The following is a 13,460-nucleotide window of genomic DNA, read 5'->3' on the forward strand; positions in this document are numbered from 1 at the left end:
TTTATGAGTATGCTTATGTTGTCATTGCTTGTTGAGAGTTGGCAGTGACGTTCTGTAAATCCAAGGGCAGTTTATTAAAAAGAAGTCATATAATGATACTCAACTCGCAAATCTTGAAAGCATTTATCAAAAGTATCCCCACTTAAGGCAGCAGTGCATTATTCTGCTGAAAGGTTGTGGGATCACATCTGGAGATTTTCAATTATCCAAACCAATTTTCCTTCAATTTCAGCCGACAGTGAGCTTTGTGGCATCCCCGAGGAGGACAAAGCTCGATCCATCACCCACAAACCCAGACTCTTACAGGCAAAAGTCAAACTCGCTGAGCTCAGCACGGCCAAGATGTATAATTCACATACAAGTACACTAGAGTGAGAAACTGGCAAGCGCTGTATTGTCGAGCCATCCATCAGAAGTTAGAAAACTGTTTGCAGAGCACCTCCAATAAAGTGTCTTTTGGGATTACGTAATTTCTTGAGTGCATTTCCATGCGAGCATACAGTTTGGTTTTAGAGCGTCAATGCCAAACTGTCAACTGTTCACGGGTTCCCAGGTTCACATACATGAGGAGGACCTCCTCTTGTGGATGTTGGAACAACATGTTTATTCAGACAGCAGACGCCAGAGTTATTGATCTTAAGTCAAGTATCAGTGAAATGACTCTGGATTCTGTAGGAAGAGCGGAGGTGTCCATGTTACTGTGAATGTGAGTGTCTGACGGAGCAGTCCAGGTGTGCTCCATACCATAGCCGACCTTTATCATGAAAGTGTGTCAGGACGTCTGGCCCGGGATGCGTGTTGACTGACATTACACAGGTGTTATCCCTCACAGGCATTCCTCAGACAGCCACACGCTGTGTGGGGGGGGGTGCAAAAAATGGAAAAAGCCCCTTCGGCCTGTTGTCTCGCTTTTGTGTTGTCTTGTTTGATTTATGAGAGGGGAGGTTACACACGGCTGCTGTGTGTGCGCACACGGCCAGATGACACTACTGTATCATTTACTGTACACGGGATTATACCTGTCTGTTTCCGTGTCACGACTCTTGTTTGTTGTGAGTCATTTGACCAACATGATGCACAGCGCAGTGCGGCCAAATGTTATCATTCACTTTTCTGCACTGGCAGGCAGCTGATTTCTAACCTAAAGGACAGGGATTACATATCCTCCTCAAATATTTTGATGAGCCCACAAGAGCTTCGCAAACAACCTTTTCAGGACTTTGAAGTCGTTCCCAGCATTTTTGGGAATATGAAACTTTCCATTTTGTAATTCTCTAAATCAGCATGTAGAAACACATGATAGTTATTTGAATGTCAATATTTTCTAAACCTCTGCTGTTTTGTTGACAACTGTCTGGACAGACTCCACACTGCTGCATCTTTTCCCACAGTGCGGTGAGGTGATGATAGTGGAAAATGAATAGTACAACGCTCACGAGAAGTGATGGCGGTGCGAACCAGCAGCGCAGTGGCAAACCCGGTGATAACTGCAGGCACGGTGCCACATTTACTGCCAAACGGATCATTTTATAGAGAAGTTCGAAGTGAGACATTCGGAAGATCTGGCCAGCCCTTAAAAAAAAAGCCCACAGGATGCCAGTGGACTTGTGAAAGGTGTGATGCCAGATTGGGTTATGCTCAGGGAAAAGAACAAACTGCACTGCACATGACCCTGTGTTTACTACACAAGGGAATTGAATACATGAGGCTACTTTTTCCTTGCCTCAGCATGTTGCTTTGTGTTTTCTCTGTCATGCTAGAGTGGGTATATAAATAAAAGGTAATAAATTCTTAGCTTGATTAATGTCAACATGGGATGAAATAACACAAGTTTAAAAGTAAAGCTACAACATTTAGGTTTCAGGACACGTTCCCCTCCTCCTTCCCATCTGTAAAGGGAACTCAACATGCTTTTTAAAATGTAAGAACTGTAATAATTAAATCTGCATTGGGCCAATCCCACATTAAAACATTAAAACTGAAAGTGTCTGGAAGGCATGTTGACATTTGATATCCATCGCAGGCTTTTTTAACACCACTGCACAGGTCACAGCTGTTAGTAATAATATTAATGATGGCTCTGTTCTAGTCAATTGTCCAAGTAAAGCCGCGACAGCGGGCCAGTGTGCAGGATGCAAGCATGCTGAAACTGAAGAAGCTCAATGGAATTTACCCATTATTAGTTTTATTGTTTCCACCTGTGCTTCTCCAACCGTGATATGTCCTGCATGATGAGTTTTATAAGGTGTTGAGCTGCTGATGCTAAAGAGCTTCCAGAAAGGGACAGACCTGGCCATCAGTTTGTGAAGCTCCTGCTTGCGCTGATGGTCCTCGGCCGCAATGGCGTGTTGCGCCTGCTGTTGCACACCTTGTACGAAATGCTGCATGTGCTGGAAGGCATCGATCTGGAGGGACACAACACAAATACCAACATTAAGTTAAGACTTGGTGTCAGTGCAGGAAAGATGATTGTCTGTTTTTGCACTTGTGCTTAACTTTTTGTTTTCTTGATTGATTTGTCAGTGGTACTCGTGTTTTGCCCAAGTTGGTACAAGTATTTGTTGTTATCCTTTTCCTCCTTCTGCAAGGTCGACAGTTCAGTCTAAAGCGAGATGACTGACAAGAAACTTTCTTCTCTGTTCATCGGTGCTGCTGGACTCACCAATGCTCACTGGGGAAAATTCTGCGACTCCATTTAGCCAGAACACCCCTGCTGTCCTGGCTGCACTGTTTTTGTTCCATGAACTTATCGGGGCCACTTTAACATTGTGTTTTTGATCTTAACAAAGTTGAGAGAGTCCATCCTGTATGCCATGAAGCTTCCACAGATTTTGGATGTTGATCACAACGACAGAATGAGCAACTCTGTGTGAATCAAATATGAACATCTACAAAAGTTTACATGTAAAGCTAACTTCATATAGATGTCTTGCCTTGAAAAGTGACTTCAAAATTAGAATCTGTTCATTGAAGTAAGTCTTGCCTTTACTACCAACTGACCAGTAGATGACCAGTGATTTACGCTGCAGCATGGCACGTGGGATGAGTGACAGAGCCACAGTCCCCTCATATTTAAAGCCCCGGAAACAGTGGATGGGTCCTTTCCAGGTATGCGTGTGTGTTTGTGTGTGTGTGTGTGTGTGTGTGTGTGTGTGTGTGTATTTACATTGTGATTTATCTGGTGAGACATGCAGCTGGCCCTGGCGACAGCAATGTTTAGGCTCACACTTACCTAAGTCCCCGAATGAGACATGCAGTCTGGAGTCACAAATGCTACTCAACACCTGGCAATAAACGTGGGTGTGTTTATGTGTGCTTTGGGGGTCTATACACAGTATGTGAATGGGTGTATACATGTGTGGCAGCCAAGTGACACAGGACTTCAATCCCATGCTGCTCTGGTGACACATAGTTTGAAACATAGAGACTAATGTTAGGTCACCAGTGCGGGTAGTTGGAGGTTTGGCAGGTGTTCATGTGCTGGATGCTGGACCACAGGAACCACAAAATCTTTCTGAACAAATACCAACATTTACTAGCCATCTCTTGGGTAAGCCTTACATCATCCACTGTTTCCATGGATATTCAAGATTATTAACAACATTCATCTAAATGTAACAGTTGAGTTGGTTTTAATGATCAACTTACCTTTTATAAGACGAGGTTTTCACAAAATCTACACAAGACTGAGGCGCATTAGTGATCTCTACAGGAATCACCATAATTAATGCAAATGATGAGCAGTTTCACTTTCTGAGTAGCTGTCAAATCTCTCTAATCACAGCACTCTGCAAAATGAAATCTTTTTAATTCAGAGCTGCTGTCTGGGGCCCTAATTAAATTAAATCTGACATTAGCAGCAATTAAACAACTGTTCAATACAAATATGTAACAATGAACAATTTGTCCCCCCTCTAGCTCTGACAAATCAAATTTCAGCAAAAAATTTGTAATGTTAACCATAATAACATAATGGCCTTCCACAAACCTATGAATGTATTTATGGAGCTTGTTGGGGAAAATTTTACAAGCTTGTCTGAACATAAAATTACATCACACATTTCAGCTCCTGGCTGGGTGCCAGAACTGACTATAACAGGAATTTACCAATTAATATAACAAGCAGAGCTTATTACATTGTTAATAAAGCTGGTTAAAACCTGACATGACTGATGCTTTTAAGCTGTTTGAGGGCACATTCTACCTTTTAAGTTGACATGGTGAATGTGATAGCAAACAGTTACATATTTACACATTCAGCAGTTAATTATCCAACACTTGTGGAGAAACACAATCATGTATTTTAAGTTTCTGGCCACCTGGCAATTTTTTCTCACAATGTCATTTCATACATTATAGTAATACTGATTATAGCTGCTATAATCCACAAAAAATCTGACTGTACTGTCAATATGCTGATATGCTATAGACATCCTTTTAATGGCATCTTACAGATCTAGTTCATTTGTGTTAATATTTCCTTTAAATTCAAACATACATTTTTTAGATTAGAAATACTAAATTTATATTTCATTTTACATAATTTACTGTCATTTCTCTCCAGTTTTAGATTTCAAAATTAAAAAAAAATCAGCTCTTTCAGCCACTAATCTGACATACAATAAACAAAACTGTAATGTAAGACTTCCCTTTCTGGCCTGCATGAAACTGAGCATAGCCTCATGTTCCACTAAAACCAAAACATCTATATAAAAGTGAAAATTAAACCTGCGGACATGTCTGCTATTTCTTAAAATGTAAAATGTGAACCATCTACACAACAAGTTCACTGTCCTACCTTGTGATCGCTCTTCCACATGTACTTCATATATGCGTATGTGACGTGTGGGTGGGTTGTGGGCAGCGGGTGATCGAGCTGCTTGGAGGGGTCAACGCCCAGAAGCAGCACCAGGGTCTTATGAGCCAGTGCCTGGAGGGGTGAAGTGGAAAACAACAGGACAAAAAGTAACTGAACTGTCAGAGACCTTGATTCTTTTTTAGGAATAAAAGATTAAAATAGGTAAGAACATTCATATTTACTTAATACTCTGTGAATATAAAACATTTTAAAAACAAAGAGAGACTGAGAGAATAAGAGAGCAAAAGAGCTCTGATCACATCACTCCATACGGTGAAAATCTTAGGTCATCTTTTCCAGCTCCTCGTAATCACATTTCCTGCCCTGTTTGGTGTTAGCCAATCACATCTTTTTTTTCAGTTACATCATAGCTGGTAATTCTGGCATCCTGTGTGTGCCTGTGTGTGCACTTAAATGTAACAGGAAGGTGGAGATAGAAAAATTGGCCGATTGTCCGCGATTCCTTGCAATCAATTAAAATAACAGTGAGGTCAAGGATGGAAAATTGCAACACTTTAATTGAGTAGATATGTGGCTTCAGGTTTCTAAACAGTGTGATTGAGGCTGCTATGCTGCTTCCATCAGTGCCAACTTGAAACAGGTTGAAGTTGGGGTGAATTTCATGGCTAGAGTTCATGGTGCCACTTCGTCAGAGCTCGACTTCCCTTTTCTGTCTGACAAAACTCATTTAATCAGCTGTGATTTATCCCCCCTGAATCTTATGGGATTCAAAATAATTAGGAGAACACTGAGTAGATTTGTAAAAATATGTCAAAGTACTGACCAGGCGTCCGCTCTTGCCACAAAGGCTGGCATATTTCAACCAAGTTCGCATGTCTTCGTGGGGGCTGATGACCAGCGATCTGACCATAAGGATCTTCTGCCAATCTTCTACAATTCGCTGACAACCCTGGAAGGAAACACACAAAAACAAAAACACAAAAAATGTCTTTTGTTACTCTCTTCAAAGAGAAACACATACTTGTTAAAACTCACGAGAAAGAGCACATGTGAGAGAGGTACGCTTCAAACCCTGGGGGCTACTATTACTACCAGTGGTCCCTGTGTTTACGGTGCCCCACACGCGAATCCAGGTTCACGTGCCAGAAAAAATAAGGACACACCGGTCTGAATTAATACATTTGTAAAAAAACATTTGCTGACTTCCTCTATTAAACATTTCCTAACCTGAACCTCATCATCGTGCTGCTGCAGAAATAGACAACACAGAGAAGACATTGTAATCAAACTCTGATGTATAATATGCTGTATAATCCTTTCTGTATGATCTGAATTAAAGACAAATTTACAAGGGGGAGACAAAATAATATAACTTGATTGTAATTCCACTGCTACAAATAAGGTACAGATCAGGTTGCATGTAAACTAGTAACAACAAATGAGGTCTTGAAATCAGTACTTTGATGAGATTTTTTTTTTTTTTTTAAAGTGGCTTTAAAGAAAATTCAACCCATCGTTTTGTCTGAAATGGGGATCTATTTACTTCATAGTCCTGTTTTACCCTCACTGACCTGTCCTTAGATGGCAAAACTCTGTTGGGACAAGCCTTTTAGTAAGCTGTCAAAATCTGAGGCTAGAATTAGATACTACAGTTTCTGAAGTGGGCTTTACATGATGGGATAAGTGGCCGAGCGCAGGTCAGATCTGGCAGGAGCTTTGCTCGGTGATTACAGCCACTAAGATAGTTTGGTCTGGGTTTAACTGCAAGAAATTACTGAAATCATTCTGCTGTGAAGGTAGAAGGCCAAACGAGCCGCTTTATCCAGCTTAAATGAAGGGAACAAATGAACTTTAATGGGGGCATCATGGTGGGCAGGTGGCCAAAGATGAGCAACACATCATTGCGATGTGGCTGTGGGCATATGTTGCATGTTATCTCCTTTACTTTGTTCCTACACGGACATAGCGATGAACTAATTTCCTTTAGATATTTCAAATATTTAAAAATTTGCATTAATTTTTTTTAAGCAGTTTTGAATGAAAATGAACCGCTAGCTGTCTATATAATAGAACACAAACAAAACAATTAAGAGTTAAGAGAGCAGAGAAAACTGCCTTAATTTGCCAAAAGACATCTGTTTGACTGTCAAGGGATTTGAAAATGGATTCATAAATATCTAAAAGAGGTGCAAGATGAACATTAATGAAAGAATACATGAACTAAGTTCTGATGTCCTCAACTTTTTCTTGGAGGATTAAAATGTTTAAATGATGTTCCTTTGTTTGCCAAAACACCAAAAAGAACAGAGAACAAAAAAGATGAATAACTCTGAGCCGAGTCCAAAATTCAAACTGGAGCGCAGTGAAGTGCAAGAAATCACTCTGATACATTTAAACACAAACAGTGGGGCGCTGTGTTTTCATACACTCTTGGTTGTACCTCCATTCCTTTGATGAGGGAGAAACTGTTAAAGGAAGAAAGAAGGAGTGAAGGAGCAGGACATTGACTCCATGACAGATGTGTGAGGTCAGCCTCCAATAAATCACCATCGGGGGGGGGGGGGTGCAACCTGTCAGACACTGCTCATAAATACCCCTTATGATCGCAAATATTCTCTCCAACCAACGTCATCCTCAGGAAATGCAAAAAGTCAAGAGTGTCTATATTTTACTGAGCAGCAAAATTGATGCTCAAGCTCATTTTATAGACATTTTTGAAAGGGAGAAAAGTAGTCGCAGTTAAGTGCATTAAGGTAATAACTGTCAACACAAATTTAGGGATTGTGCTAATATCAAGCCTTCATCTAAAAAAAATATTTTACGTTCACAACACTGTCTACCAAAGATCATCAAACTGGCTTCCTTTATTTCCATCCACATTCATGTTTCACATCTGTTTTACATCCATGTGGGATTTTCGGGAACAAAGACCATCTTATTTTCTTTTTTCTGATGCAGTTGTACTGACAGTTCTAAATGACGTTCCCTCATTATCAAATGTTTTTTCATGCAGTTTGAATCTAGTGCTGTCCAGCATCCTCTCTCATTATTGTGACCTTGCGAAGTGGAAAGCTGACCTCCAGATGCATTAAGTGTACTGGTACTTGCACTCAGCACCGCATTCAACAGGCACTTTGTTATTCTGAAAAAAATATATACTAAAGCACTCTTGGCACATACAGTCTTCAGACAAGTACGATCTTCCAGGGCCGTGGCTGAGGTGAAGGATAAAGAGGATTTAAAAAAATGTCTGTAACATCTGAGCAGAGTAAGAGGAGCAGGATTGCCAACACGGACTCAGCTCAAGCGGCATTATACATTCTGTACTAAACTGACCACTGTTGCCATGGTGTAAAGTGTGCACCACAGATCGACAGCTTAACAGTTTATCTCTCTGACTTCATTTTTTCCCCTCAACATGCACATACAAGGCTGAGGTGCATTTTGATTCTAGCTGTAACTTGGCAACATGGAAAAGATGAACAGTATTATCTGAGATCAGATGGCATTTGTCTCAAATTCCAACGACTTGGCAGGCGGTAAATGTTTTCTAACTGCTTCTAGATTAGTGGTTCCTCCACACATTCTTTTATCTCATTTAACAGCAGGTACAACACTGTAACTCAGTTATGAATGGTAATACAAATAATCATAATCAGTCACAGGAAGGAGGGAGAGTTATAATATATTAACAATGTGGATTAGAGGAAATGGGCTACATTTTTATTTCTGAAAAAATTCCTACAGCTTTATTTCATGCTGCCGATGGCAAGCAAGGCCACTATTAAATCAAAATGTATCTCATATTTTTTGTGTAGGTGTGTTTGCAGTTTGCTCAGAGTTGGACAAACTTGCAGCCAGCTCATGAACTTATAAATCCATTTACCGTTTCTTGCCTGTGGTCACGACCTTCAAGTTGTTCAACAAAACAACCAGAAACAGAGTGGTTGAAGTCCTAGTTCACAAATCACTTTTTCAACAGGCAACTCACTTCTACCTCTGTAATCAGATTCCCTGGCTTTCACTCACATGAAATCATTTGCTGTAACTTCAGTGGGAGGCAACAAAAATGACGACAGTGATAAAACAAAAAGAGGAACAATTTACACCGACTTCCTAAGCTACTGGTGTAATCCACTAAAAGCAACCTGCTGCATGACTAGAAACAGCAGACACCCAGAACCATATGAGAGTAAGCTCAGTGGGTAACATTAAATTTTGGCTCATATGATATTAGAGAACTTTTAACCTGCACAGTAGACAGTGTGCTAAAACCTGACATTTATAAAAAATATATATATTTTCCTGCTTTAGGAATGTGCTGTAGCTCTAGTAGTCATATATAACCAAAACTCAAAGGTCGTGACTGTGAATTTTAAATAGACCAATTTGGATTGTAACTGGTTTTTAATGGATGTGGAACATATCATTGACTTTATTACAGCTAACCTTCTGATATTTGGTCCAAGCAGAGAAAATAACACTTTACTGGAACACACAATGATTTCTATTTTACAGTGTTGCTTTCAAATTAATTTAAAAATTAGAAATAACAATATAAACTAAGGAGATGGGGACTGAAGGGCCCTTATTCACTGAGACATTAGTGTGTGTGTCTCTGCATGTACATATGGTGGCTGGCTTGTAATGTTTCCTATTAGTAACACTAGTCTTTCCAACATCTGCTTTACATTCCATCTGCTGTCTGTTGTTGCACACGTGTGTGTGTGTGTGTGTGTGTGTGTGTGTGTGTGTGTGTGTGTGTGTGTGTGTGTGTGTGTGTCCATATATCATATACTGTAGTTACCTGAAGCCTCTCCCACCAGGTTTCCCTGATGATGTCCCTCCTCTCTGGCACCAGTTTATACTGGATCACCTCTTCTAGCTCTGACAGCATCTGGGAAGATACCATGGCCTGGGAAACAAACAAACAAACAAAAACAAACACATATTAAATCTTATGTCGCCCAGATGGAGCAAAAACCCTGTCTGTACAATATAACAGGATCATTAAATTAATCAGAATATGCTACTGAATGCATTCAGCGGCCCACTGAAGCTACATGTGAGTTATGTGTCATAAAAAGCTGGCTGTCTCTCACATTTCTACCATTTAAAGCAACACACAGAACATAGATGCCGACTGTGGTGTGTCTGCTGTCAGCCTTAATGGTAAACAGCTACACTGTGTAAAATCTACGAGGATCAAAAGGCTTTCATGATGATGATGTTGTCTGAAAACATGTGTACGAGAGGAACACTGTTGTTTTCAAGTTCGTGCGGTGATTTGAACTATTGTTCGGATACATATTGAGATAATAAAGCAGGAACACAGCACGTTTTAACTTCCAATGACTGTAGGTTAGAGACGTGAATTTGAATATCATCACTTTAATAAAATGTTGTTGCTGTAACATAATTCCACTACACATGAGTGCTATAAAAAAATGAGACGGTCGAATGAAAGCCAGACACTGAATATTTCTGTCTGTCTCGTAGGAACTCTTACCCCGTAAGCTCGACTGTAGCTCTCTCCAGCCATGGCGGTCAGCTCAGCATCCAGCAGATCTCTTGCTTTGTCAATACACTGCATGAAAACAAAAACATTTAGATTATGATTTTAACTTTGTCAACTTTATCGTCACTCTTAAATATAATAGTAACATATCTTTTTGTCCTTTTTAAGTATGGCTGAACGGTTCTTTGAGGTGCAATTGTGATTTAGCTTAGTTAGTGAGTTAAATTCACTGGTAAAAACCCAAGATTTCACTTTGTTCCACTCCAACAAATATTTACAACTCCAAGGAAAAGCTAACAAACAGTAAAAGCAGCATTTCCTGGCATTAGCATGACCCCAGAATGTACCATGACAAAATGCCACACCCTCCTACAAAACTCTTTGCATCAGGACTTGCTGGGTTCATCATAAAAACACTTTGTACAAATGAACGTAAGCATGTTACTGCTTGCTGTTCACACCCTTCTCACTCAAGAGCTGCCAACAGTGGGACATTAGAGCATCGGGGACTAGAATGCCTGTTTGTGTAGCTAAATGATTTGATGCATTGCTGGGTGCCAAGTGTTTTATGAGGGAAGGTAAATGAGCTGTTGAGGGCAACAGTGCGAACGTTATGTAACCAAGGTTTTGAATTTCAAATGTATTTTCTAAAAAAAAAAATAACAGCACATACGCACATTCAGAGAAAGAGAAGGCCAAAGAATAAAACCAACTGACAGCATGCATTCACTCCGAAAAAATGTTTTTTGTTCCTTCCTGTTTTTGAGTGTATTACTGTATGCTCCTGGCTCATCTGAGAGATTCCAGTTCTCTGACTTTTCCTACGAGAACAACACTTTTCCAAATTCAAGGATACTGCAGACATTCCATCACCAGCTTCAACCCTGAGGGGTGGAAAAATAGTAACGCAGAGAAAGACCTGGTCCAGAGGAGCAGGAGGGACAAACAAGGACGCAAGTACATTGGCTGGAAGTCTGCTGATTCCTTTGGGCTTCCACAGCCAATGTTTTTGGGAACTGTTATTAGAGGGAAGGTAAAATGTGTGAGAATGACTGAGGGAGCTCTCAGAAGCCAGGACACACAGCTGTTTTAGACCGACTCCCAACAATTATTTTTTTCGTGGGGAGGGAAAGGAGGAATGGCATGCCAAAACACCTCTTCAGGCACGCACAACAAGAGGTGGAGCTGTGGGAGGATGGTGGGGACGAGGTGACAATGAGGCTGCTGCTTTATAGTCTCCACTCAGTTATGGTCCTGTTTACTGCTGAATTACTATGCTGGGGCCTCATTGGAAATGTGCAGTCCAGACGACTCCTGATAAATGCAGTGTCTGGCTTCTGGCAGCACAAACAAACTGAGACCTGATCTTCTATTCTCTTCGATAAAGGATGCACTTATGTAGGTTTTAGTCCAGTGATATTACTTCATCATTACAATGTGGTATGATGGCCTGTTTGAGTGTGGTTGGGGCCGAGCCGGCGGCTACAGGAAACTTGAAATGAAGCCCAAATATGACTGTGCAGTCGAGTTTGTAGAACCCACGAGACAATTTACAAATCAAACTGGAGAGCTGGACATATCATGAAACGACAGTCGAAGCAGCCTTCTGTGCCTACACATCATCGGTGGGACAGACCAAACACTGAGATTTATAAAGCAAAGCAACCTGAAACCTTTCACAAGGTCGCATGGCAAGACTCGTGGAGCACATGTCTGGTTGTTGGCGGTACAGAGGGAAGTAAAGAACAGGCCCGTGGAATCAAAAGAACTTAAGTATTACCAACCACATCCGGAAAACTAGACTGAGCTCATGTTGACATTTAAGCTTTCACCCTCGCTCCATCTGCTTCTCATTCCTCTTCATTCATCGTGAGTGGCTCATTGTCGGCAAGAGTCAAAAGTCTTGCCTTCCCCATTCAGTTGATGCAGAATCCAACAGACCACACCTTGACCTAATCTCTAAATTAGAGAGGGGGTGGGGGGGGGGTTGTATGGGGTGGGAGGTGGCTCGGAGGATGAGTCCAGGGGAATCGAAGGAGCAGGTGTTTACTGGTGTGTGTTTGTGTTTGTTTGTTTGTGCATGCGTGCGTGCCTGCGCGTGCGTGCTGAATATGCTGGCATCCAGCTTGAACAAATCCATCTCCAGGGACCGTAAACTCGTCTACGATCTCCAACCTTCATTAAGTGAGGAAAACACCCCCCCCCCCCCCGCCCTGTTGACAGGCAGACAGACGAGTAACAGGCTCTTTTATTTGTTTGGAGCTGAATGCTGTTACATAACATTTCCACACTACGGAGGCACAACAGTATAAAAGAGAACAAAAAATAAGCCTGGTGCATTTTATTACTTTTCATGAAAAGCCAGAGCTGATGTGGGAATCCGATCCCGTCTGGAATAACCGTAAAGCTATTATATGCTGCTCCTTACTTCTCATACATTGACTATAAAGACTGGCAAGACCAGGCGAATTCCCATAAAGCATGTCTTTATAAGATGCTGTCTCAAAATATATACATTCAATCTACATCATCTCCATTGGGTGTATTTATGAGTGATGATGTAACCCACCTGCTGGGCCAATGAGAAGAGGTCCTGATGCAGAGCTAGCACGGCTCTGTAGAAAGCACCATCATGCGTGTCTCTTGGGATCATACACGTGTACTCCTCCATGCTGTCCCAGTGTCCTGGTGAAATATATATCAAGTAAAGAAAAAGAAGGGATGAAGCAGGAAGTTTGTGATAAGGAGAAAAACATCTCATTAAGGGTGTCTTTCTGAACTACTGAGACCTGAAGCAGATTAGCAGCCTGTCAAAGCTGCTTTGTAACACACACCAGCTTGCTATAATATTCTGTACTGCCAACATTTTGCTTCCCAACATGTTCAGATCGACAGGCCTGCTGGTTGGGTGCCACCTCAGAGTTTGCGGCTGAGTTTGAAAAGTCAAAGCCACAGAGCAGAACGCTCGGAGGTTGCCTCTGCAGTGTGGTCCCTGGTTCTCCACCATTGCACGTTACGATATGTCAATGTTATGACTGGATACCATTCCCATCTGGTTATGTGAGGGAGACTTGGCAAGAGATGTCAGTTTTTACTGCAGTCAGAGTGAGAATGGCTTGATGC

General features: G+C 41.2%; 1 protein-coding gene across 2 annotated transcripts in view; it reads right to left on the reverse strand.

Moving 5' to 3' along the window:
* Nucleotides 1-13,460, reverse strand: part of mtor (mechanistic target of rapamycin kinase) — an 84,565-nt gene that overhangs the window by 17,202 nt on the left and 53,903 nt on the right. For both annotated transcript variants that reach the window (XM_069140227.1, XM_069140226.1), the window contains exons 32-37: nucleotides 12,907-13,022; nucleotides 10,329-10,406; nucleotides 9,627-9,734; nucleotides 5,643-5,768; nucleotides 4,799-4,930; nucleotides 2,290-2,405 (exon numbers count right to left, since the gene is read on the reverse strand). In XM_069140227.1, coding sequence (XP_068996328.1) covers nucleotides 2,290-2,405; nucleotides 4,799-4,930; nucleotides 5,643-5,768; nucleotides 9,627-9,734; nucleotides 10,329-10,406; nucleotides 12,907-13,022 — 676 coding nt within the window. The remainder of the gene's footprint in view (nucleotides 1-2,289; nucleotides 2,406-4,798; nucleotides 4,931-5,642; nucleotides 5,769-9,626; nucleotides 9,735-10,328; nucleotides 10,407-12,906; nucleotides 13,023-13,460) is intronic.

Source organism: Embiotoca jacksoni, unplaced genomic scaffold, assembly GCF_022577435.1.
Source record: "Embiotoca jacksoni isolate LCO1_2020_lvr unplaced genomic scaffold, fEmbJac1.0.p SCAF_9, whole genome shotgun sequence".
NCBI lineage: Eukaryota > Metazoa > Chordata > Actinopteri > Embiotocidae > Embiotoca > Embiotoca jacksoni.